The sequence below is a fragment of the Colossoma macropomum genome, unplaced genomic scaffold (genome assembly GCF_904425465.1).
Source record: "Colossoma macropomum unplaced genomic scaffold, Colossoma_macropomum, whole genome shotgun sequence".
NCBI classification, from domain to species: domain Eukaryota; kingdom Metazoa; phylum Chordata; class Actinopteri; order Characiformes; family Serrasalmidae; genus Colossoma; species Colossoma macropomum.
The window spans coordinates 13,146,175-13,170,033 of record NW_023494809.1 but is presented as its reverse complement, the minus strand read 5'-3'; the positions used below and the strand labels follow the sequence as shown (position 1 = coordinate 13,170,033).

The window sequence follows — 23,859 nt, the reverse complement described above, 5'->3', positions numbered from 1 at the left end:
AAAACCCACATTCCTATTTTTTTTTCATTGGAGGTCTAATGTAGTGAGCAAACATTGTTAAAGTTTCAAGGCATAGCATTCACTCCCCAGTCTATACAAGGTAAATAGCACCAATGCTGCAAAAATTCTTTTGTAATGTCATGAAAACCAGCATATTTACATGTATACACCTGTACAGCCTACAGTACTTTAGCCCTGGCCATTTATGTTGAAGTTGATAAGGAGTGTTTCAGGCATGATTGCTTTTTGAATGAGGCACAGAGCAGGGCCACCAGTCAGAACAGGGATAATTTACATACAACTTTCTTTTGTTACTGTTCCTTTATTCAGTTGAAATTAATTGAATTGAACTGAATAAAGGCACAGTCACAAAAACAGCTTGTTTAATTCTAATGGATAAAGAGATTTTGTAGGCATGCATTTATTGGCTGTGGCTTATGTTGTTATGCACAATTTGCCAGCCATTACTCGATACATCAATGAAAAGCGATCACCATAGGACCACTACTGGTCAGATATTAACTTGTTGATGGTTATTTCTCAGCATGGCAGTGACAGTCATTGTAGTGGCAAGTTTATCAGGCTTAGCAGCATTGCTGAGTCAATAATTATGTACTTAATTAAGTACTACCCCTGTGTAGTAGGCGTACCTGCTGAAATGACCAGTGAGTGTAGGTATAAAATAAGTGTGTCTAGTTAATTGGCAACTCAGTGTTTTGTAGCTGCTTTTAGTGTATCAGGAGGTAATGCCAAGAGTGCCATCGCCATTTAACGTCATATTTGATTCTCTTTCCTTTCCCCTTAGATGCTATAATGAGTGTCGTGAGGGCCAGTGCAGCGGCAGTCCACGATTCGAATGCGAGTGTTCCCTGGGCTGGACTTCAGACCCAGCTACTCTAGTGCTTAGTGGGGTAGAGTGTGATGTTGACTGTGGATGTAACTTCCACAGCACCTGCATCACAGCACCAGGAATCTGCGACCAGTGCCAGGGTGAAATATTCTTCTCTGTTCTCAGTCTGTCTGAACAGAAGACTGTACAAACCCATCTGCCCAGTATATATAAGGCTCTTGCCTAATTTGTTTCTTGTTTTTATTTTCTCCATGTCTTGTTATTGCTTCTGTATGCTTTGGTCATGTTTTTCATTGTGCATCTCCAGCTGTCATCTAGAGTTGCATACATACATTGTCCCACTCATCCTGCTGTGTGTCCCTGTCTTCTTCCCTCACTCCCCTAGACTGGACAACGGGGCCACATTGTGAGCACTGTCGACCAGGTAGCTTTGGTTCTGCTCTGGCTAGGGGTGAAGGCTGTGTGCCATGTCAGTGTAATGGCCATGGTGACCCCCTACAGGGCTATTGCCACAACCAGACAGGCCAGTGCTACTGTACTCACCACACCAATGGACCACACTGTGAATTCTGCCTGCCTGGTTACTATGGAGACCCCAGGTGAGGATACTTACACAATTGAGGATTTTTACCATTTGTTGTGCAGTGTTAATTTGCTTTTACAGTGTGTTAGCTCAAAAAGACATGCAATAAACACACATTTGAACTTCAGAAATTATGTAACTTCTATGCTCTTTTAATAAGCCTTTCATACTGTTTTTTGTAATGTGCAACATATGTAATTGTCAATAATGTGTACCCCTCATAATTTAAAGTTTAATTTGAAGATGTAATTTATGCATTCATTCTTTGTGTCTTTCAGGAACAATGGCACATGTTTCAGACAGTGTCAGGGTCGCTCGGTTGTCTTGTCTTCGTCATCTGTCTCAGCACTGCCCCTCTCATCCTCTCTTGGCTGGCGTGGGGCAGTAGGGGGTCAGGGTGGTCTATCGCACTGCCTCTGGGTCCTCTCTGTCTCTCAGGACCTAGTACCATGCATGCCAGGCCAGCTTTGCCCTCCTGTGGCTTTGACCCTTCATCCAGACTCTTATACACAATGCACAGTAAGTGCGTTTTGCCTCTACATCAAAGCAGCACCTGCCCTGAATGGACAGAAGGGGAATTCATGGGCTTAGGCATTCATATAATTAAGTCACTGTTATTTCAGCAGGAGAATAATGCATTTCCTTTTTATTGTACAGAACTCCTATGTTTACGTGTTTGATGGACTACCACACTTTCTGAATAATGGTGTGATGCACTCAGACCACAATCTGATTGGAGCCTTTTGTGGCACTACTCGAAATCAGCCAATCACAGTTGAAGCCACATCTGGTAATTTGTCTAGTCTTCTGCGTTTAACAATTGGTTTGACTGTACATTCCTACATATTGATAGTGATGCCTCCACAAGCTATTTTTGCCTTAAAATGTCTTCAGTTTGTTTTATTTTATAAAGAGAATGACATGAGGGCTTGACAAGATTTTGACTGCTTTTGCTTGTTTCAGGTGTGATATCTGTCTACTTTGAAGCAAATGTGTCCTCGGCATATCCTCAGGGCTTTAATGCCTCATTCTGGGTGCGACGCTGTGCTGAGGGAGGTTCTGGGGAACACGGTGAAGGCTCACCTGAATGTCAAGGCGTGGCTCAGTGCCGTGATGGAATCTGCCAGTGTCCCAGTGGTTATGGTGGGCCTCTTTGTGACCGGCACATCTGCCCAGGGGATTGTGGGGCAAAAGAGGGCAGAGGCATCTGCAACACGGTACAAGAAAATGTTCACAAGTGTTGCCTTATGCAGTAGATAAAGCCATGAAAGCAGGACATCAGGAAATAAACCATTTGTAGAATTTGCCAAATGTATCACTACAGTTTTCCTGCTATGAATGGTCTGCATTATCAAGAACTATTGACACATAAATAGTAAGAACAAGTGATCATGCACTACTGTTTAAACAGTTTCAAAGCATGTTCTTTGAAGGGACAACAGTACACCTGCTTTATGTTTTGTATTGCAGCAAATTGGATTGGAGAACATGAGCTCTGAGATGCATATATCTATGTTTGAGAAACAGTAATGGCAGTAGGGCCAGTTCACGAGTTAATGTTATTTGGTACGCAACCTTGAACAAGACACCAAAAAGTACAATTAAATAAAAAAATAAATGAGCCATACCACGTACTGTACCATAAACTGTTTTTTCCCATAATTAACATAATCTGAAAGCCATATTCTAGAATACCATTGCAAAATTAAGCACTTTTGCTTGCTGATGTTGCAACAACATACTGCAAATTCTTAGAGACACTTGACCATGGCAAGTTGATGTTAGTAGCTGCAAAGTCAAAAAGTCCCTGAAGTCTTTCAACATGTGTGTTATGTAATTGCAGACTCTTGGGCTGTGCGTATGCACAGTTGGCTGGGCTGGATCTGACTGCTCCTCCATCTCAGACCCAAACAGCCTGGTGTGGGAGACTCTGCTGGATACACAACTCACAGCGGTAAGACTCTCACTGAAATCAGAGCCCTGCTTAATGAGATACAGTATGGAATGAGCAGGCTTCCTTGTCGTAAATGTTTTGCCATGTTCGTGTAATAAAGGACTGATTCCTATGAGGTAGTGAGCTGAAGCACTGGACATGCCAAGTGCAGGATAAGCACTGAGGAACTGCATACCAAATTGCTTTATAGGTTAGGGCAAAAATAGACCATTTTTTTAATAATCTTTTTCTTCCCCTTTTTCCCCTCCAACCCACAGAATCCATCTCATAGGTTCTTACACAGAATGGGCCACTCGCTGGTCCCTGGACCTCAGGGCACACTGTGGATGTATGGAGGCCTCTCTCTCACTGAAGGAATTTTGGGAAATGTTTATAGGTAAGCACCTTAGCAGAATAAACAGCTTAAATTAAAGAACGAGTGACAGAGTAGACATTATAGACACTGGACATTGCTATTCTGTTGATTTGCTCAGGTACTTTGTGGTTGAGCATCGTTGGACTCAAATGCTTACCAGCTCAGTGGAGGAAGGCTCCACCCCTATGCCACGCTACCACCATGCCTCTGCTGTTGTACCCATTCATGACCGTCTGGCTGGTATTCAGACGGTCACTCATCACTTGATGCTTGTGGTGGGTGGGGTCACTCAGAAGGGTGTTGCTAGTGACACATGGAGCCTAAATCTCAGCAGTCTGGTGTGGAGCAAATATGAGGTAATATCTTTTGAATGTCTCCTTTTCTAGCTGCTACATTCTTTTTTTTTTTTCATGTTTTTTTGGGGGAAATAAAAATACGCCATAGATTTTGACCTGATGATCTTCTGTCTTCAGAGCTCAGTGCTGCCTCCTGTGGCTGGTCACACTCTGACAGTGCGCAGAGGCTTGTCTGTACTCCTTATTGGAGGCTATTCCCCAGAGAATGGGTTCAACCATCACTTACTTGAGTTTAACCCTGAGACTGGCAACTGGACAATTGCCCCACACACTGGCACACCACCTACAGGTAAAACCCTGACATTACTCTAGGAGGTTATATCCATGTTTGAATATAGAACAGTAGTTCAATTCTTGTCTTTTTGCTTTAGGTCTGTATGGACATTCCTCAGTCTATCATGAGCAGACTGATGCTGTTTACGTGTTTGGTGGTTATCGTTTCCATGTGGAGGCTGTAGAACCTTCTGGAGAACTATACAGCCTTTACTACCCCAACCTCACCTGGTCCTTACTGGTTCCTTCTCGGGGAAACAAGGTAGCTGAACACAGAAGCCCAAAAGAGCTGATTTTCTGTTTTTATAGCAAGGATTGAAAGAAAGTTGACCTTTGTATAAACAGGTTTTCTTTTCTACAGCCTCTTTCACGTTTCTTCCATGCGGCGGCCCTACTGAAAGACACCATGGTGATAGTTGGAGGCCGGACAGGAGCTGAAGATTATAGCAACAGTGTGTACCTCTATCAGATCAACTGCAACACTTGGATTCAGCCAGGTAACCCTCACATGTACACAATTATACAGTGATGAAATTTCAAGACAAATGGACAGGTGCTTTCTGTTCTTGAATTGGTTTCATTAAAGTTGGACTGAATCATGGTAGAAATTATTTAATCAAAAAAAGGGCGTGTTAGCTGAAGGCTAAAAAAAATAAAAATATAATATGATGATCTGTCAGCAGATGGTATAGTTTAGTGCACCGTGATATTAAACACTCCTGATGCAGTTTGACCAGAGATTACATTAACTGCTTTTTCAAGCTCCCACTATGCTCTTGAGTAGGGATGCATTGATACATCCCCCAGATCGAGTACATGGTTTTTTGGTATTTGCTAATATGAACACATACTGAGCATTACATAGCCATATTACATAAATTACAGTTACAGACTGTAGTTCATCTGTTTCTCTGCATATTTTGTTACCCCCCTTTTACTTTGTTTTTCGATGGTCAGGACCACAGAGCAGGTATTATTTTAATGGTGGATCATTCTCAGCAGTGTACTGGCACTGACAATGATGGAGGCATATTAAGGTGTGTTAACAGGTGGGTCAGACATAGCAGTGCTGCTGGAGTTTTTAAACACCTCAGTGTTCCTGCTGGACAGAGAATAGCTCACCAACCAAAAATATCCAGCCAGCAGCATTCTGTGGGCAGCGTCCTCTGACCACTGAGGAAGGCCTAGAGAATGACTAGCGCAAACTGTGCAGCAACAGATGAGCTGTAGCCTCTGACTTTATGCCAACAAGGTAGGTGTGTCCTAATAGAGTGGACAGTGAGTGGACAATAACACTGCTGTATTTGATCCACTTGTACCAGTGCAACACACACTAACACACTGCCACCACCATTTCGGTGTCACTGCAGTGCAGAGAATGATCCACCATCCAAATAATACTTGCCCTCTGGTCCTGACCATTGAAGAACAGGGTAAAAATAGGCTAACAAAGTATGTATGAGAAACCGATGGACTGCGTTCTGTAATTGTATAACTGCAAAGTGCACCTGTATGGTAAGTGGAGCTGATAAAAAGGAGAACAGAAATAAGGTGGTGTACATAGTGAAGTGGCCGGTCGGTATATATTTGTTACAAGTAATAGATTGTTCTCTTGTTGAGTAACTTTAATAGTTCTTTCATGTAACCCAAAAAAAATTGATTGCAAGTTTTTTTTAATTTTCAGTACCAGATTTGAAGCTGCAATATTGACTGTTGACAAGGGCAGAGACTTAATGGCGCAATCCAGTCAGTCTTTTATTTGAATAGTTTGGCATTAAAAACTAAACAGAAGAAATTCTTTGTGTTTCGGTCATGCTCTGTAAAAGGCAAATGAAAACTTTCATGTCATTTTCAGAAGAAGTGGACTTCAACTACAAAAGGATAATACGTTTTTTTTTTTTGTCTGTGTACTTTCTAACTCTCCTGACCAAAGACAAGATTGAAAGTTCAACATGGTTCTGAGATTTTTTTTTTTTTCCCCCCTTTTTCTTTCCCCAGTATCTTCAGTCGGCGAGCCAGTTAATCGCTCCATTTCCTTGGCTATGGCGGGCTGGGGAGGCCGCCTGTTTTTGTCAGGTGGCTTTAACGGGGTCATGCTGGGACGGCTACTGACTCTTTCCCTGCCCTCTGACCCCTGTGTCCTGCTGCCTTCCCCTGAGGCCTGTAACAGCAGCACTGGCAGCTGTGTGTGGTGCCGAGGCACTTGCGCCTCCTCAGACACAGCAGAGAGGTAAACCCTTAAATGCATATCTTGGGTCGCTAGTGACCCGTGACCTCACTCTCCCATCATGATCATTTTTATAATAAATACAAAAACAAAATAATAATTTAAATACAATTATGTAACAAATTAAATATTAAAATCTATTTAATTTAGTTTTATTATTGTCAGTAAGATGTTTTCCCAATTTTACACTGTTATGGCAGTTTGTAGACCAATTTGTGTTTGAATACCCCAAATTACGCATCAAATTCTGTATTTTGTTGATTTTCTAAGTGAAGATAACACATTCCAACACAGGGAGCAAACTTTAAATATGGCATTGTCATCTCTCTTTCCCAGGCTGGGTTGCTCTGTTGGCCAGTCCCCTTGCTCCCCTACTCCCCGCTTCCCTGATCAGTGTCGCCGACTGAAGACCTGTAGCGAGTGCCTGGCACGACACCCCAGAACATTCACCAGCCCTGCACAGGTAAGACAGAAGTGACATGGAATAATAGAAAATAAATATCTTATTTCTACTTATTGGTATGTGACAATTCTACAGTACTAGTCTTGGTCATCTGGTCTAGTGTGGTTCAAAAAAACTTTTTTTTTAATGATGCTGCTGTTTCTAACATCTTTTATGCAGAGATATTCACAAGTTGTTTGAAGGGAGTTGAGTCTTGATTGTTTAGTAGAGAATTTAACTTCAGTTTTGTTATTAGATGTAGGTGTTGCATTGTACAAACCTAAACCCCTACTAAATACTGTCAGGTCTGACGCAACTTCAAATAACAAGCCATTCATTACAGAAAAACTTTTATCTGAAGGACAGAACTGAAGCGCTACATGCAGTAAATGCAGTGTTTAAAATAAAGAGACAAAACAACTTGCAGTGGTTGTTTAAGTTACAGACTAAATATAGTTAACTAAGAATAAATATAGAAGGTTTTTCTAGAATGAAAGGCTTATTAGGCTGCAGGGGAATGGCACTGCAGCAGTGACTGTGCATAAGTGCAAAACTGTAACAAAAGTGACAGGCAAGGTGAAGGTTGGAAATAAAAGATTTTATTAATTTACTGCAGTAAGGTTGGCGGTCCTAACTTAGTTTTCCCCCCTCAGGCAGATTTTTCACAAATCTTGAGTCGTTTAAGGGCAGGTCTGAACTGAGTTTGAGTCAGTTGATGTCCAAGACACTGATTTAAGTCCCTGTCTCAGCTTTGATGTATTGAATATTGTGTAAACTTTGTTCAACAAAAGCCTTTATCTTCTTTAAGATGTTGTGGCCAGTTGGAAATCGGAAAACAGACCTATGATCACTGCGCCCTGATCACTTGACTGCAATCCATAACATGCATAATGATCTTTTAGGACTGAATCATATCTATAAATCCAAATCATATCTATAAATTCAAAGCTGTGAACTGATTCTCAAAAAGTAATCAACATACATTCTCATTTTCACTTACTACTATTATTATTATTATTATTATTTATTTTTTTTTGTCTTCTTTTTGTGTCTCTCTCTTTCACTCTCACTCATGTAGCCTGCTCTGCAGTGTAAGTGGTGCACTAACTGTCCTGAAGGAGCATGTATCAGCAGCTCTGTGAGTTGTACTTCGGAACATGACTGCAGAATAAACCAAAGGGAAATTTTCCTGTCCAGCAACTGTACTGAAACCAGCTGTGAGGCTTCTGACTGCCCCAAGTGTTCAGCCTCTGGGAAGTGCATGTGGACCCGCCAGTTTAAGCGTACTGGTGCGTATGACTGCGCACTGCTTGGGACCCACAACCATTACGCTAACTGTCTTTTTTCATAACTATGCCCAAGAGTCTCATGTTTCATGCTTTACAGTATCCAGGTTCGCTGGACCAAAGTGGTCCTTACAGTAGGCCTGGGCGATATCTGAAAATAATTAGCACAATATTTTCTAGTTATCATTTTTCTCGCATGCAGCAAAGACAGTTGTGAATTTACTCTTAACTTTTTAAAGCCCCATAATAACCTAGTGTTATAATAGTAAACTTCCAAAGGTTGCAGGTTAGAGCTAGCTGCTGCTCAGTCACATTAGCTTGGCTGTTTTTAATTCAGTGAGACACAGAAACTAGTTGAAGTTCCAAAGCGTGATGGTTATTTTCAGTTCCAGGTACTTAACGTAAAGTAATATAAGTAGAAGGGGAAGAATGGTGTGGTAGTATCAGTAAAGCTAGCACCACAATGTGTAGCAGAGAGAACTTAACAGACAGCTTCTTAACGAATTTCTGTCTCTGTCTCTGTGTGTGTCTCTCTGTCTCTCTTGTAAACAGAAAAAAACTAAAGTAAAAAAAAGACTATTTGGGCACTTCTTTAGTCTCAAAATGGCTATTATTGCCTTTTACCCATCGCCATCGAGTTGCTCGTCAATCATTGACAACATCCGATTGCATTGTGCTGTTGTCCAAGCCTATCTCACAGTTCTTCCAGTCTCTATATGGACATCACAATTTACATTACCTTCATGAAAATACACACAGTATGTACTCTTCTGTAAGTTAATCAATAAAACATTTACAGAACAACAGCAGCAAGCATTCAGAAGTAATTGCTCACTCAGGGCTTACATACTCAGCAGACTGATTTTGAAGATTGCGATGTTGGAGGAAAATCATTGAATGTTTAAGCTGGCATTACACATACTAGTTTATAACAATAAGGTTTTGGTTCCTTTTATCAGTACACCAGACTTCTGCTCTGCAAGAACTCTTTTATTGTATTCGATTTTCAGCAAAAACAAAACATTTGTCTCTTTTTTACAGTAGTTTTTAAATGAATTTCATGACATGTTGATGTTTTAAATAGCGTTAATGAGAACAGAACAGAACTTCAAAACAAGTCTGCTTCTCAAAAGTACTTGTAGAGACTCCAGTTTAACTCCACTGAACTCATGTGATAATGTTTAAAACTGATTGTTCCTAGCTATGTAACCAGGTAAGATAATGAAAACAATGTGCACTAACATGCTCATTCATAGTTTATGGAGAATGTGAAATAACATTTAAGTCATTTTGATATATGATCAAGAATGAAGTTAACTGAAATAGAAGCACATCCAAAGGAGCCTCTAACTGAAATAGAAGCACATCCAAAGGAGCCTCTAAATTGATAGCACAATTATAAAAGTGCTATAGATACACTGTCGAAGAGTCAAAAACACGGTATTACTGAAGTCTTTTGTTTTTAGATGCCTAAAGTATTGAATTCCTTTTTTGTTCCCAGGAGAGACCAGGCGCATTCTGAGTGTGAATCCAACGTATGACTGGACGTGCTTTAGCTACGCGCTGCTGAACGTGTCACCTATGCAGGTGGAGTCGTCTCCCCCTATGCCATGTCCTGAGCCCTGCAACCAGATCAAAACCTGCAGTCAGTGTCTCAGCTCCCGTGGCTCTGATGGGGGCTGGCAGCACTGTGTGTGGAGCATGGCTCTGCAACAGGTGGGAAAATGTGCAAATAAGTGTTATTTATAGTCCAGTACTAGATTTATAAGGAAAATTTGTCTTGGGCCCGGGACACACCAAGCCAGCTGGCGGCTGTTGGATGCTGTCAGGCCGTTGGTGAGCGTCAGTACTGCTTTCTCTATTTTTGTTATCCAAGTGTCCAAATATTGAAATTAATAATATGTGATTATCAGACTCCCAACGAGGAAAAAAATTAAAAAATAATTAACACATGCATGAGAGCTCATGTGCTCTTATAATGCACATTAAATAAAGCATGAGATACTTTTTGTCATATAACTATGTAGTTATATGTTATTTGTCATATAACATATAACTACAAATGTTCAGTAGTCTTTTTAGCCACCCAGCGCCAAGCTAACAGTAGTTTACTTTCACTATCATGCTCTTGGTTTGGCTTAAACACAGACATTTGAAGCTTATAATACTTTACAAATACTCTTTAATTGTACACTGCAGTTTCAGTTTTTTGCCAATTCCTTGTGTATAGAGTTGCTCACTTCAGGCGCAGTAAGTACGTGTATCATTTGTAGTCTTTGCGTTGTGTTCGAGTGCAAATTTTCACAGGAAATGAAAGTCAATGGTGACGTGAACGAAGGCGATAATGAACTTATTGGCGCTAACAGTTAAGCATCAGCTTGATGTGTCCCAGGCACTACTTTTTAAATTTTTTTAACAAGATGTGTGTCTAAAAGTGTGTGTGTGTGTGTGTGTGTGTATGTATGTATATATATATATATATATATATGTGTGTGTATGTATATGTATATGTATATATATGTATATATATATATATATATGTATATATATATATATATATATATATATATATATATATATATATATGTGTATATATATATATATTAGGGGTGCGGGAAAAAATCGATTCTTAGATACATCGCGATGCGAACGTGAACGATTCTGAATCGATTCACAAATGTCAAAAATCGATTTTCTAAATATTTTATTTATAACGTAATGTTGACGGAACGCAAAAGGCGGAACTTGGAAGTGTGGAAGTGCAGCGCCCGGACAGTCTGTGGCGGCACATAACAAAAACACAACTGGATGAGCGAGAAATACGACCGGCACCCTCTGCATTAAAAGCCAGGTTAGATCAGGAGTCACAACACAAATGTTAACATTTTGTCCTTTCAACAAAAATCAAACCACCTTGGGAGCCGCAACATTTAATGTCCAGTATGTGATGATGTCCTAGTTTAGGCTAAACACTATAAACAAGAGCATAGATTTACTTTGCTCTGCTTTAAGTTTCGCCTACAGCCGCTTTCCTCCCATCTCCACCAGAAAACTTTTCCTCAGAAGTAGATCAGTTAAATGTCTCTCAATGTTCGACTGTTTTACGAGGCTGAAGTAGTTTCTTATTCTCCAGCTTCTTGTTCGAATTTACCCGTTCCACCTTGAATTCTAACTAAGGGGGCCAAATGTAAATGCGGCACCATTTAAGGTGGAACGGGGGTATTCGAAAGAGAAGCTGACTTCAGCTTCGCCACTTTTTAGTGTTTGACAATCTCTCGTTGCAGATTTAACGTACCAGGAAATCAACTGCAGTGCTTATAAATGCGAATAACGCATCGCTGCTATGTGACCTGCAGTCCGCACGCCGGTTCTCAGTCGTTGTGAAACAGGGCTTTCGCGCTATGTTGCACACGTCTCGTCTCAAAGATACTTTACTGACACAGCGATCCCCCCCGTCTCTACAACGAGACCAAAACCGAAGTTATAAAATCACTAAAGAAAACAAGTAGAATAGCTGTAACATGTGCTGCGTGGACATCCATCACCACTGGATCTTATTTCACCGTAACTGCACATTTTATCGCAGATGAGTAGCAGCAGCTTCTCGTGCTCCAAACAGGAGCACTGAATGAGAGCCTTCTAGTTCACTTGCCACATCACTTCCATTTGTTTTATTAAAAAAGATATTGGAAGTAAATTCATTATGGATCATTACAAATACTTTGCTTTAAAAGTACCGAGTCACTTTAAATGACAATAACACCAAGTTACTTAGTCACTTTAAAATCTATATTGTCTCTATATTCTGTGTATATTTTGTGTATATTTAATATATTTCAGTTGGTTTTTCTTGTATGTTTATTTTTACTTATTTACTTTGTGTAGAGTGATTACCTGTGCCTCACCACAAGCATTTCAATGCATAAATGTCCTGACATGTTGTGCAAATGACAAACCTGAAACTTGAACTCGAAACTTGAGCTCACACAGTGAGAAAATATAAATGCTATATAGAAAAAAAAGATGCATCGAGATGCATTGATAATTGTTTTATAATCGCATCGCAGCCCTCTGAATCGTAATCGAATCGTGAAGTGCCTAGAGATTCCTGCCCCTAATATATATATATATATATATATATATATATATATATATATATATATATATATATATATATATATATATATATATATGCATGCACACACACACACACTTTTAGACTTAGACTTTTAGACTTTTTGGGATGTTTTGGTGCCCTCTCAACATTTTTATCCCCTCTCATCATTTCAGTGTATGAGTCCCTCCTTTGTTCCGTTGCGCTGCGAAGCTGGTCAGTGTGGTCGCCTGCTCTCTGGTGGAGACTCCTGCTCTCCTCACTGCTCCCAGCTCACCCAGTGCTCCCAGTGCATTGTAAGACCGCAGTGCGGCTGGTGCGCAGCCCGTGGTGGCAACGGGGCAGGACGTTGCTTGCAAGGAGGTTTGGATGGTACATATAATCCTGCCACTTCACTTCTCTTGTGTGCTTAATGGCACTAGGAAAACTAATTTGATTTTCTTTTTTATGTGAGACGTGAGTAAAAATGTATTTACAATAGACAAACAGTATTTACTTTCACTGTAAGACAAGTCTTTTACCTGATTTCTATTATGTCAACTTGTGTGTTGACGTATGCATTTGTAACAAATTTGGGTGTAAGTTTGAAAAGAATAACATCTGATGTATAAGGGAAAACACATTTTATTTCTCTACTAAAAGTGGTATTAATCGTAATATAGCCTTGACATTTCCTGTATGTAAATACCACTCCCAACAACATATAGCATGGGAAAAAAGACTATTCTTGAAAGTGGTCTATGATGCATTTTAGAACAAAGCCTTTCAATTGTAATGTAAGGTTAGGATGACTAAAATTTGCACATTTTATAGGTGTGAGTGAGTCTCTTTGCCCACAACGGAACAGCAGTTGGTCTTTCCTGCATTGCCCAGAGGAAGATGAGTGTGCCAATGGGCATCATCGCTGCAATGTTACCCAGGACTGCCATGACCTGCCTGATGGCTATCATTGCACCTGTAGACAAGGTTATATACTCAGCAGGTAAGCGCCAGCAGCATCAGACTAGACAAAGGTAAAGTTATTGATTTAACTTGATTGTTGTTCTGTTTTTTTTCTCTCTTTTACCTTCACTGAGAATATTGGAATGACCACTGCACCTGTTACCATGTAAATAGAAGACATTCATGTTTATGAAGGCTGAAGTGAAAGGTTTTACAAGTGAAAATATTTTTTCCTTAATGATGAGGTACAATGGAATTTGCTCTGTAAGGCTTAAGCATTGTGGCATTTTTATTTATAAAGTGTTTATTATGAAGCTACCTCCGTTCATGTTTTACCTCTTTATAATATCTAAGCTAATATATAATATCTGCTTTTGTCCAATTGTCAGAGCTGCATTCAGTTAAAAATCAAGACTGCTTTAAATAACCTTGTGTGCGTATTTGTATTTGTTATTGTAATTAGTCAACATCATCAACATTATTACTAAGAACATTATTGATGAGGATTTTCATAATTGCAGCTTCTTTTTAAGAAGCATAAAATGCCTGTTTATTGCAATTACATTTGTATTTGCCATCATTAATGAAATAGCCACCCTTAATGATAGGATTGCCAATTTTTTTTCAGTGGAACCATACAGGAAGATATTACCAACCTGTCAAGCAGAAACAGATCAGCCTCTTCATCCCTTGTCATGCTTTTCAGCTCTCTTGATAAAACCAAAGTCAGCTTCTTTTCTACCAAATGGTACAGCAGTTAGGTTATATTCAGGTGCCTCAGCTTCTTGTTCACATTTTCTCGTTCCACCTTAAATAGTGCAGCAGTTACGTTCAGGCGTCTCAGCCGCAGAATAGAACTGCTGCGCAACTTAAGGTGAAATGACTACTGAACTGAACTGACCACTGACTCAAACACATTAAACAGAGGATTTTGGACTACAACACACACAGAGGGAGTGTGACATTTTACAGCACAGAATCATTTTCCAAACTGTGAGTGTTTGAATGACTGGTGTGAAGCAGTGTTGTTGTATACAACCAGAATGCCATGGAAATACCCCTAAACAACTGATTTCATAGGTTAGGAAATCAAACACATGACTAGGTTTAAATAGATTTGCTGATGTTCAAAATAAGGATGCAATCACTGTGCCTTTAGTGCCCCTTCATAATAAAAGTTTTTGTTTTAGTTGTCCATTCAGTAAGTACAGTGTGAAATGAATACATCAACATATCTGCTGTAAAACCAGGCTTTTAGAAAAATCTGTTTCGAAAGTAATGCTTTACTGTAGCCCTTGTATAAATATGTCTCTCTCTCTCTTTCTTTCTCTCTCTTTTAGTGTGTCCGGGCAGTGTGAGCCAGTGTGTGCACAGGGCTGTGTTAATGGTACGTGTGTGTCGCCAGGAGTGTGCCAGTGTCACTTTGGCTTTGTTGGGGAGAACTGTTCCTCTCAGTGCCGCTGTAACAAGCACAGCAACTGTAAGAGTGTTACTCAGCTGGACAACTGCCTAGAGTGCCACAACCACACTAAGGTATTGCACCATTTGTTTGGTCTTTTTAATTTGTTGGCTTCAGACTTTGCGTAGAAGTCATTCACCAGCCTACTTTTATGAAATATGGCAGACCAAATAGAAAGAAAAATCTTTTCATTAGAACACTAAACGATACAGGCAATAAAAACAATACACCAAGCTTTTTATGTTTGAAAATAGCATGAGAATTTTATTTTGGCCAAGATTGAGCATGTTATTGAATATTACTGTAAACAATTATAACATATATTACATTCCAAAATACAGTTGAATTGCCATCTTCTGATACGATTAAGCATTGATACACTTTTACACCCCTATTAGGAGCTATTAATTTTTTTTTTTGTCCAACTGGATTTGGAAACAATATTAGCTGCTATAATATGGTGCTCATTTTCAAGGTGCTCTGTGGACATCTGCTGAAGCTTGGCTTTAAGAGCTAGACATGGCTGTAATTAAGAAACTATCAGGTCATGATTGTTTTAAAGGCAAATAATAATGGGTAAGCTTGTATTTACAGTGATGTTTGTGTCAGGCATAAATTTAGTGGCTAAGTCAAATGAGACAGCTTTTCACATCCACTGAGGGATTTAAGTCAGTCGGTAAAATATGTCTTCATTGTTTGTAGAAACCAGTCTTCTCTATGTGACAGCATGATTAAGGTTAATTAGTAAACAAGCCCCAAATGTTAACATGACTGATCATGTCAGTTGCATAGGTTTGCAAAAAAAATGTAATGGATGTAATGGCTATCAAACCAATTAAACTTGTTAACTTCCACATTTGGTATTTGGGTGACCGGTGTTTGTTCTGCTTTTATTTGTGCCTTTATCCCATTAAAATGTCACATACACCCTATAAACACAGTGGTTCTTAAAGTGAGTCTTGGTGACCCCATGCCACACATTTTTGAGTTCTCTATCTACTTTAATGTACCTCACCCAGCACATGAGGAGCTTGTTAATGAATTAATTTGTTGAATAAGGTGTGCTAGATGAGGAAAAGCACAAAATGTGCTGTCTGCTGTCCCTAGCCTGAGATTGGCAACCCCTGCATTTATTCGCTCATTCTGTCTCTTTGAACATAAACGCTAATGCCTGATTTTTTTCATTTTTATTTTCTCTCTATATCAGGGTCAGCACTGTGAGAAGTGTAAGCCATTGTATGTGGGCTCAGCAGTGGGTGGTGGAATGTGTCGGCCCTGTCGAGAGTTTTGCAGGGGAAACAGTGATGTATGTCTGTCCAAAGATGAGCACAAGTTGGCCCATGGACACCCAAAAGACTATCCACTAGACCGTGAAAGTGTAAGTCTGCTTCTCTCATTCTCTCTCTCTAACTAACTCTCTCTCTAACTCACTTTAACTCTAACTCTGCTGACTCTTTCAGATTGTACACTGGGTAACAGAAGGTCCTACCGAGGATAATGCTGTATGTGTGAGCTGTCAGAACAACAGTGTTGGGGACAAGTGTGAAAGCTGCCTTAGTGGCTACTTTTTGCTGCAGGGGAAGTGCGAAAAGTGAGTCTGCTGAAAGTGGTAAACTATAAAACACACAGGACAGGTTTTGTGTTAAGATTGTGATTTCAACATTTTGCAGCACATAGAAATCATCTATTAAATAGGGATGGGCATTTTAAGTAGATTTAATAGTGAAATTTGTAAGATATTATTCAGAAAATATCGACATGAATACTGCAAGTCTACATGTCAAACATTTTGAAGATTCTGAACATTGTCAAGATTTGGGCGCCACCAGAGAGAGTGACACCACTTAACATCTTACTAATACTGTACTAAGCCCAGACCAACCCTAGAAAATCCATATTAGGCTACATGTGGCTTGAAATGTGCACAGAGAAAGGTGTCAATCTAAAGTGTTTGAGATATCAGACAAAAGCAAAGCATCTGTTTGCATTTCTGGTAACGTTACTAGCCTAAGAAAATTTTATTTTGAAAACTGAGAGTTTGTAAATTAGCGAATGGTTAGTTAGCTCATTCCAAATCTGATAAATTCATTAAATCAGCATTTCATATATAGTGAAAGTGGTTGTGTTGTACTTAACTTTATCTTCTTGTCCTCAGGTGTCAGTGTAACGGCCATGCAGATACCTGCAATGAGCATGATGGTACAGGCTGTCCCTGCCAAAACAACACAGAAACATCATCTTGTCTTAGCAGCCCACAGAATGACCGCAAGGAGTGTTACAAACAACAGGTACTAATGGTTACTCATTTTTTGCACAGAATTTAGCACTAGACATTGATACTTCATTACACTTCTACTACATTATACTCCATCTAATGCAAAAAGACAAAAGGTAAAAGTACAGAATATCTGACCTTAAACCAAATGTTATTAAGGTTCAGGGGCAATCTGTTATTTGCAGGAGTTTTCAACAGCACAGTGACTTGCTGCACCTCAAGATGCAAACCTCAAATAAACAGTATCTAAAAAAGAAGGAAACAAAAGGACTGATTTAAAAATTACATGGATGAGCCCACAAAGGGCTGGAGCAAGACCTAATGGACAGATGGGATATCGATAAACTTCTGTCAACATAATGGGAAAGTTAAAATAATAGAAAACCTTGTTTGTGGAACTTTGTTTCCTTGTTTGTGGAAGATAGTATAGCCTCTGAAAAAGTCTTCATCACCGTAAGTAGCCTAACTGTAGTCGTTTAGTTGTTTTACTTCATAAGGTCACAAAAATCCATTGTCCGGACAAAGAAGGAGTTGACTTGAAGGAAAATATGTGTATTATGTGTATGTGTAATATTGTGCTTGGATACACAACCCATGTTTATGTTTAATCTAGGCTGCATTTCTCTTATTGCATATATTGCTATAACCAAGCATGTATTTCTGTTGCAGTTACATACTCAGTCAACACAAATACAACTAAAAATAATTTGTAAAATGGCTAAAGCATATTAAGGAACATTGTGGGAAGACTGTGAAGTCATTTTCAGGCTGAATTAGTCATTGTGATTTAGTGCCCAGTACAGACTTTTTACACTTTTGATTTATGTTCATTTGTTGCTATTCTTATTTTTAATCAAAGGAAGTTCTGAACACTGAATGTGCTAATATTGCGATGCAATACAAATATTGAAAAAAAAAACCCCACTAGAAATAAAACATTACATTCTTTCTTTTTTGTGTATTTTCATTGTTAATCAAATGTGTTCTTTATACAGCAGAAATAAATGTCTCAGCACTTTGAACTACTGTAAAATTGTTTTTCTCCAGCTGAAAACAACTTATTTTATTACATTTATTAGTCTGAAAGAAATGGAGTAAATATGTAGAAATATTCTAAAATACATAACCCTATACATAACATCAATTCCAGTCCTTAAGCTGGAGTCCAGCAAAGTTTGGTGATTTTCCCTTGTCTAACACACCAGCTAGCCTTGAGAAAAAAGTGATGATTTGACCCAGGTGTGAATGAACAGGCAAACACTAAACTGTGCTGGATTCTCCAAGGCCTTAAGACTGCACTGACAGTGATTTTACTTTATGAATACTTAATTTTAACAATTCACTTTCAGTGATATTGTCAAATAACATTCAGTAATGAAATTCTGTTGAAATGCTACAATACACACACTATACTTACGCTGCGTGTTTTAAGTATTAATGGTTTGGATGCATTACTTTGTTAATCATTCTTAAATCCCTCTCTTGCCATGTTTCTCTTTTTGTAGTGTGCCAAATGCAAAGACTCCTTCACCGGCACACCAGTTAATGGTCGTCAGTGCTACCGGCAGTTCAATGTGGACAACGAGTGCTGCTTTGACCCAACATCACAGGTCAACTGCTTCCATGAGCCTAACATCCGCAACCTCCCCAAGGGGCGCACAGTCTTTTTCGCAGCTCAGCCCAAGTTTACCAATGTGGACATCCGCGTAACTATTGACGTGACCTTCGGGGAAGTGGAGGTGTATGTGTCGAACTCCCATGACACTTTCATCGTGGATGTGGACCGCCAAACAGGCGTGCACACGATTAAGATTGAGGATGAAGTCACCTCAGCCACCATGACTCGAGGAGACAAAGAGGTTCCTCCACCATTTTCCCCACTCAAGGTGAACGCAAACTCCTCTTCTTTGGCCCTACTTGGTCTGCATACCAAACCACATGGTCCAGATCGGGAGGTTCGGGAAGAGCGGGCCGAAGGTCTTATCACGTACATTACTGTCTGGAAGCCACAGACAGTGCTGATCGTGCGTGGTGTTCGTGACCGCGTTGTCATCACTTTTCCCCATGAGGTACACTCGCTAAAGTCCAGCCGATTCTACATCGCACTGCGTGGTGTGGGTACAGACAGCCATGATGGGGAATCACAGGGCCTGCTCTTCTTGCGGCAGGATCAGGCGCACATTGACCTCTTTGTGTTCTTCTCTGTCTTCTTCTCATGCTTCTTCCTGTTCTTGTCTGTCTGTGTGCTGCTCTGGAAGGTCAAGCAGTTCCTGGACTTCCGCCGCGAGCAGCGGCGCCACATTCAGGAGATGACCAAGATGGCTTCACGCCCCTTTGCCAAACTCACAGTCTACCTGGAGCCTGAGGAACCACAGCTTATCTATTTGCCCTCAGCTGGTGGAGGAGGGGCTGTCTCTTTGGCTCACGTTAGGACAGGCAAGCTTGGAAGCATGGTGGTCGGCCCACGAGGGCGTCCAGGAGCCCCGTCATACAAGCATGACCCCAACACTGGTACTGCAACTCACCACCATCACCACCATCTTGCCCTGGGTGGAGGCAACAGTGGTCAGCACCTTCCCTTGCACTACCTGAACACTCATCACTATACACCTAGCTCCACTACTAACCCGACTTCACACCATCATCATCATCCAGCTTCGCACGGCAGCTACCAACACTTCTGCCGCTCCGACCCTTTCCTCTCACAGCTCTTGGGCTTTTCCTACTCCTCCTTCAAAGTGGGACCAATTACTTTGGAGCCCACCGACGATGGCATGGCAGGAGTGGCTACTGTCCTCATTCAGCTGCCTGGCGGTATCCTCGCACCTAACAGGGCATGCCTAGGCTCTGCATTGGTCACCTTGCGGCAGAACCTGCAGGAGTACTGCGGCCATGGTGGAGCAGGGACGCATCCTGGAGTTGGTGGTGGACGCAAGGGTCTCCTGGGCCACCAGCATCTAACTACCATGGCCATGTGAGGAGCAGGAAGAAAGGTGAGAGAGCGTGGGAGATGGACAGATGGAAAAGATGGAAGACACTGATTTCAGAATTTGAAGACTGCAGAGAGAGAAAAAATACATATGGAATTAATTTCTTAAGGGGAAAAGAAGACAGAAGTTGGGTGTTGGGGAGCTGGATGTGCGAGGTGAGAATATGTAGGACATGTCAGAAAACATGAAGAAAACGATCTTGTAAAGCAAGTTGCAAGGGACAAGCTACTTGAAGAGTATGTATGGATGTGATGTTTTATAAGGGATGTATTTATTGTAGCAGGTATAATAGATTATGTGGAATAGATCATACTGTACATAAACTGTGTTAATTACTAAGTGTCTTTTATTTATCACTACTCATGAAAAGCTTCATGTGACCATGGCGGCAACATTTTACGAAATGCACTACATGTTTTGTTGCTGCGTCCTGCCTTTCGTCCTACATACAGCTACTGAAATTGAAGTGAGCACTCTGCCTGTTACACAGACAATTTGGCTTAACTTCTACAGAGTATTGCCCAGCGAGAATGGCGGCTTTGTTACAGAACCAAAATGTGCTTTATGACTTCTAGTGACAATCTGAACTGCCATTTTGCAAGAAGAGACATTGCAACATGTTCAAGTGAATGTGAAAAACCTAACCATCTGCTGAAATGCGCCAAAGTGGCTGTTACTTGTTTGTAATATGTCCATTAACTAACTGGTATTGTTCTATAACCATGATAATGGATTATGCTTCTTACAGAAACATTTTTGCTTTAAGGCAGTAGGTCTATTGAATGGTGAGCCATGCAGTTATTTTTGTATACATATTTATCCTGGCTGATAACGCATTTCAGTCTTGCTGAATGCCCCCCCCCAACACCATTGTATTTCCAATTTTTCTTCATAACTTGCCTTTAGTATCTTTGCCTTGAGTAGAATATAAGGAAAATTTTGTGATTTCATTCTGATTTCAATTTCAAACAGAAGTTGTGTTTGAATTGTGGACTGTATTGCAGCAGTGTGAATTCATGAGCTATAAATGAAGGAATCCACTGCCACTGGAGGTGCTCAAGGTTACATGGTAAAGTGTACATTAGTAATCACTGATTAAGTTTTTAATATTACTTAAAAAGTGCATGACGCTATTACGTATTTTCCCTAAACTACATTTTGTTCCCTCTAAGGGTAAACACAATTGCATTTGTTTTATGTGTTAGCATACTAGCATACAAGTTACAATTCATGTCATGTAAACTTGTATGTTGGTGTCTGGCTTACATTTACTGAGCAGTATTTTTTCCTTATGGTTTAATGATCGTGTCAGACAATAAGGGCTTCTAAAAAGTACTGAATTATTTTTTAAAAAATGGTATTGTCCAGTCAACTTGGGAGAGAGAGTGGAACAAAAAACTACAGTGAGAAATTTCAGTAGTTGATTAACAGTATCTTTTGAGTGAGAGAGTACTAAGTAAGGAAAAAAGAAGGAAGGAACTCGAGAAAGAAACAGGACTATGACAAGCCTTTATCAGTATTGTCTTTTATATGGAAGTTGTTACATTTTACTGAACCGGGTTTAATCAAAGGTGTTTTATCTTAAGAGGCCAATTTTGAATGTTACATTTGAAAAATCACCCTAGTCTACTTAAAAAGTAAATGAAGATATCATTTACAGAAAGTAATGAAATATCAGTATCAGTTTATATTCTGTCCCTCATGTAGTTACTGGACCTCTGGAGTATGGGAACATAAAGTGAGGAAATAAATGCACAGTTCAGCCAAAAGCAAGTTTGTGTTTCAAATCACTTACAGTACAGCTGATAGAAATGCTGAAAGATCCTGGAGTAGGAACAGCAGGTTGATAAGCTATTGCTAAGGTTAGGGTGCACTGATCTTACACTAATTTTTGGTGAACTATTGCTTTAAAACAGAACAAAGTATTCTAATTATAAGAAGCATTGAAGACCAAAATATGTACAGGTATCCGTGCATTTGTGGAATCTGTGTATTCTGTTCAGTCCTGCGCAAATGCTTTTATATTAAAGTGATTCATGCTCATGCCTTCTGTGTATAGCAACGTGTCCCCTATTAAACTTAATCTAATAGTGGTATTGATGTCATCTTGTGTTTTTAATTTTATTTTTATTTTTAAATTATGTTTGAAGTATTTGCAGTCTTTTTTCTTTACTGCACTTTGACAAGAAGCTACATGTAAATTGTTTATTCTCAAAGAAGCCAGTAGCCACCAATTACCATGATGTAATTTGCATAATGCTAATTGGTGGCTGTTTTTATATCATTTATTGTTCGCTTTTATGACCAGACTATTTCTTTAAATTATAATTTTTTAGCCCATAAATCACAAGCAGTGAAGGAGAATCATCGATCAAGATTGACAGCAGTAATTGCTATCTGGCCAGACTAATCATGTCCGGCTCAGACTCGTTGTGCCACTCTCAGCGCTGTGCCACTAAAGATGCTTAAGGCAAGACACCACAGGCAGAACTGATTTTGGTTTCGTCAATCATTTTTCAGATTTTTTTTTGGATAAACTGCATCTATAATCATTTCTACTTAAACTGAAATCTCTTTAACTGTAATGAATTCAACTTTCTTTTGTGAATCTGCATCAGCTTGGTTAAATGCATTTTCCAAAAGTTAGCAACTTTATTGTGGCTTTGGCACAACTATGTCACGTCATATATAACTGAAAAGCTTCTTTTCTGTAGAATCTAACTGGAATATCTAAATATGTCTGTATCCTTTTTACAGATGACAGTTTTCAAACAAATGATGCATGTCTCCTGAGATCTCACTGGGTAATGCAGTGCTGTATAATTTTATAATATACTGTTAATAGCTGGATTTATGCTTGATTATAATGCAAAATTCCAAACAATCTTTTAAATGCTTTTTGTCTTTAATGTTGTATTTATATCTCTAATGTTTAGTAAAAGTTTCCAAAAGTTTGAAATTTAAGTAACATCGTAATGGGTCTACAAACCCAGTACCAAAAGAGTGGGAACAGTATGTGAAATGTGGCGTAGACTTTTTCTTAGGACCTTTCTCAAGGACAATTTTGAGAAAAAAACTTAGGAAGATATTGGTGAATGAGGCCCAATGTTCAACAATTCCTTTCACAAACCACTGTGTATAAACACTGTTGCTGCACCCACAAATGCCAATTAATGCTGTACTATGCACAGTGGAAGCCATATTGGGAATGCATTGGTGAACCTCTGACTAAACATATTGAGGGCTATTCCCAGAAAACCAAGCATTAAAATATGTAAAAGCAGATGGGTAATAAAGGGCAGATGGGTAATAAAGATCCCATTAAGCACAGCCTGTGCCTGTTTTATGAGACTTTCTCATTGATCTAGACTTTCCAGTGGAGATGGACAAGCTTCTCTTGTCATCAGACTCTGATGACCATATACTGTTTTCAGTACAGTTTTTACTTTTTACAGCTTTTAATTGTAAAATACATGTAAAATACAAATACATCACTGCCTGTGTGAAAGTGACTTCACAGAAATTATTTGAGACCATTTAAGGCCTTAGACCTGAACAAGTATGACTGTTCTGAGACATTTTCAGAGACCTGCAAAGTCCTAATTTTTACTGAGTGGACTTGAATGGGAATTCCATTGATTTTCCTAAAATGTCTGCATAATTCGATGGTGAAGAGTAAACGAAGTCCATCAGAGAGTTTTGATGTGAAAAGTGTTCACAGTGGTGGTGATAGGAAATCAGAGGTCTCAAGTA

At 39.6% G+C, this 23,859-nt stretch overlaps 1 protein-coding gene across 2 annotated transcripts in view; it reads left to right on the top strand.

Annotated features, from left to right (window-relative positions):
• Positions 1 to 22,199, top strand: part of megf8 (multiple EGF-like-domains 8) — a 47,387-nt gene extending 25,188 nt beyond the window's left edge. Inside the window, exons 23-44 of one of the 2 annotated variants that reach the window (XM_036557919.1) lie at positions 806 to 990; positions 1,236 to 1,449; positions 1,712 to 1,952; positions 2,091 to 2,223; positions 2,397 to 2,650; positions 3,277 to 3,387; positions 3,645 to 3,763; positions 3,861 to 4,098; positions 4,216 to 4,387; positions 4,470 to 4,633; positions 4,733 to 4,868; positions 6,370 to 6,601; positions 6,935 to 7,061; positions 8,119 to 8,329; positions 9,828 to 10,042; positions 12,617 to 12,812; positions 13,254 to 13,422; positions 14,723 to 14,915; positions 16,049 to 16,219; positions 16,302 to 16,432; positions 16,997 to 17,129; positions 18,622 to 22,199. In XM_036557919.1, coding sequence (XP_036413812.1) covers positions 806 to 990; positions 1,236 to 1,449; positions 1,712 to 1,952; positions 2,091 to 2,223; positions 2,397 to 2,650; positions 3,277 to 3,387; positions 3,645 to 3,763; positions 3,861 to 4,098; positions 4,216 to 4,387; positions 4,470 to 4,633; positions 4,733 to 4,868; positions 6,370 to 6,601; positions 6,935 to 7,061; positions 8,119 to 8,329; positions 9,828 to 10,042; positions 12,617 to 12,812; positions 13,254 to 13,422; positions 14,723 to 14,915; positions 16,049 to 16,219; positions 16,302 to 16,432; positions 16,997 to 17,129; positions 18,622 to 20,094 — 5,218 coding nt within the window. In that variant the 3' untranslated portion in view covers positions 20,095 to 22,199. Of the gene's footprint in view, positions 1 to 805; positions 991 to 1,235; positions 1,450 to 1,711; positions 1,953 to 2,090; positions 2,224 to 2,396; positions 2,651 to 3,276; positions 3,388 to 3,644; positions 3,764 to 3,860; positions 4,099 to 4,215; positions 4,388 to 4,469; positions 4,634 to 4,732; positions 4,869 to 6,369; positions 6,602 to 6,934; positions 7,062 to 8,118; positions 8,330 to 9,827; positions 10,043 to 12,616; positions 12,813 to 13,253; positions 13,423 to 14,722; positions 14,916 to 16,048; positions 16,220 to 16,301; positions 16,433 to 16,996; positions 17,130 to 17,301; positions 18,533 to 18,621 lie in introns of those variants that run through there. The other variant, XM_036557921.1, reaches the window with a different exon arrangement.
• Positions 22,200 to 23,859: the final 1,660 nt, after the last annotated feature.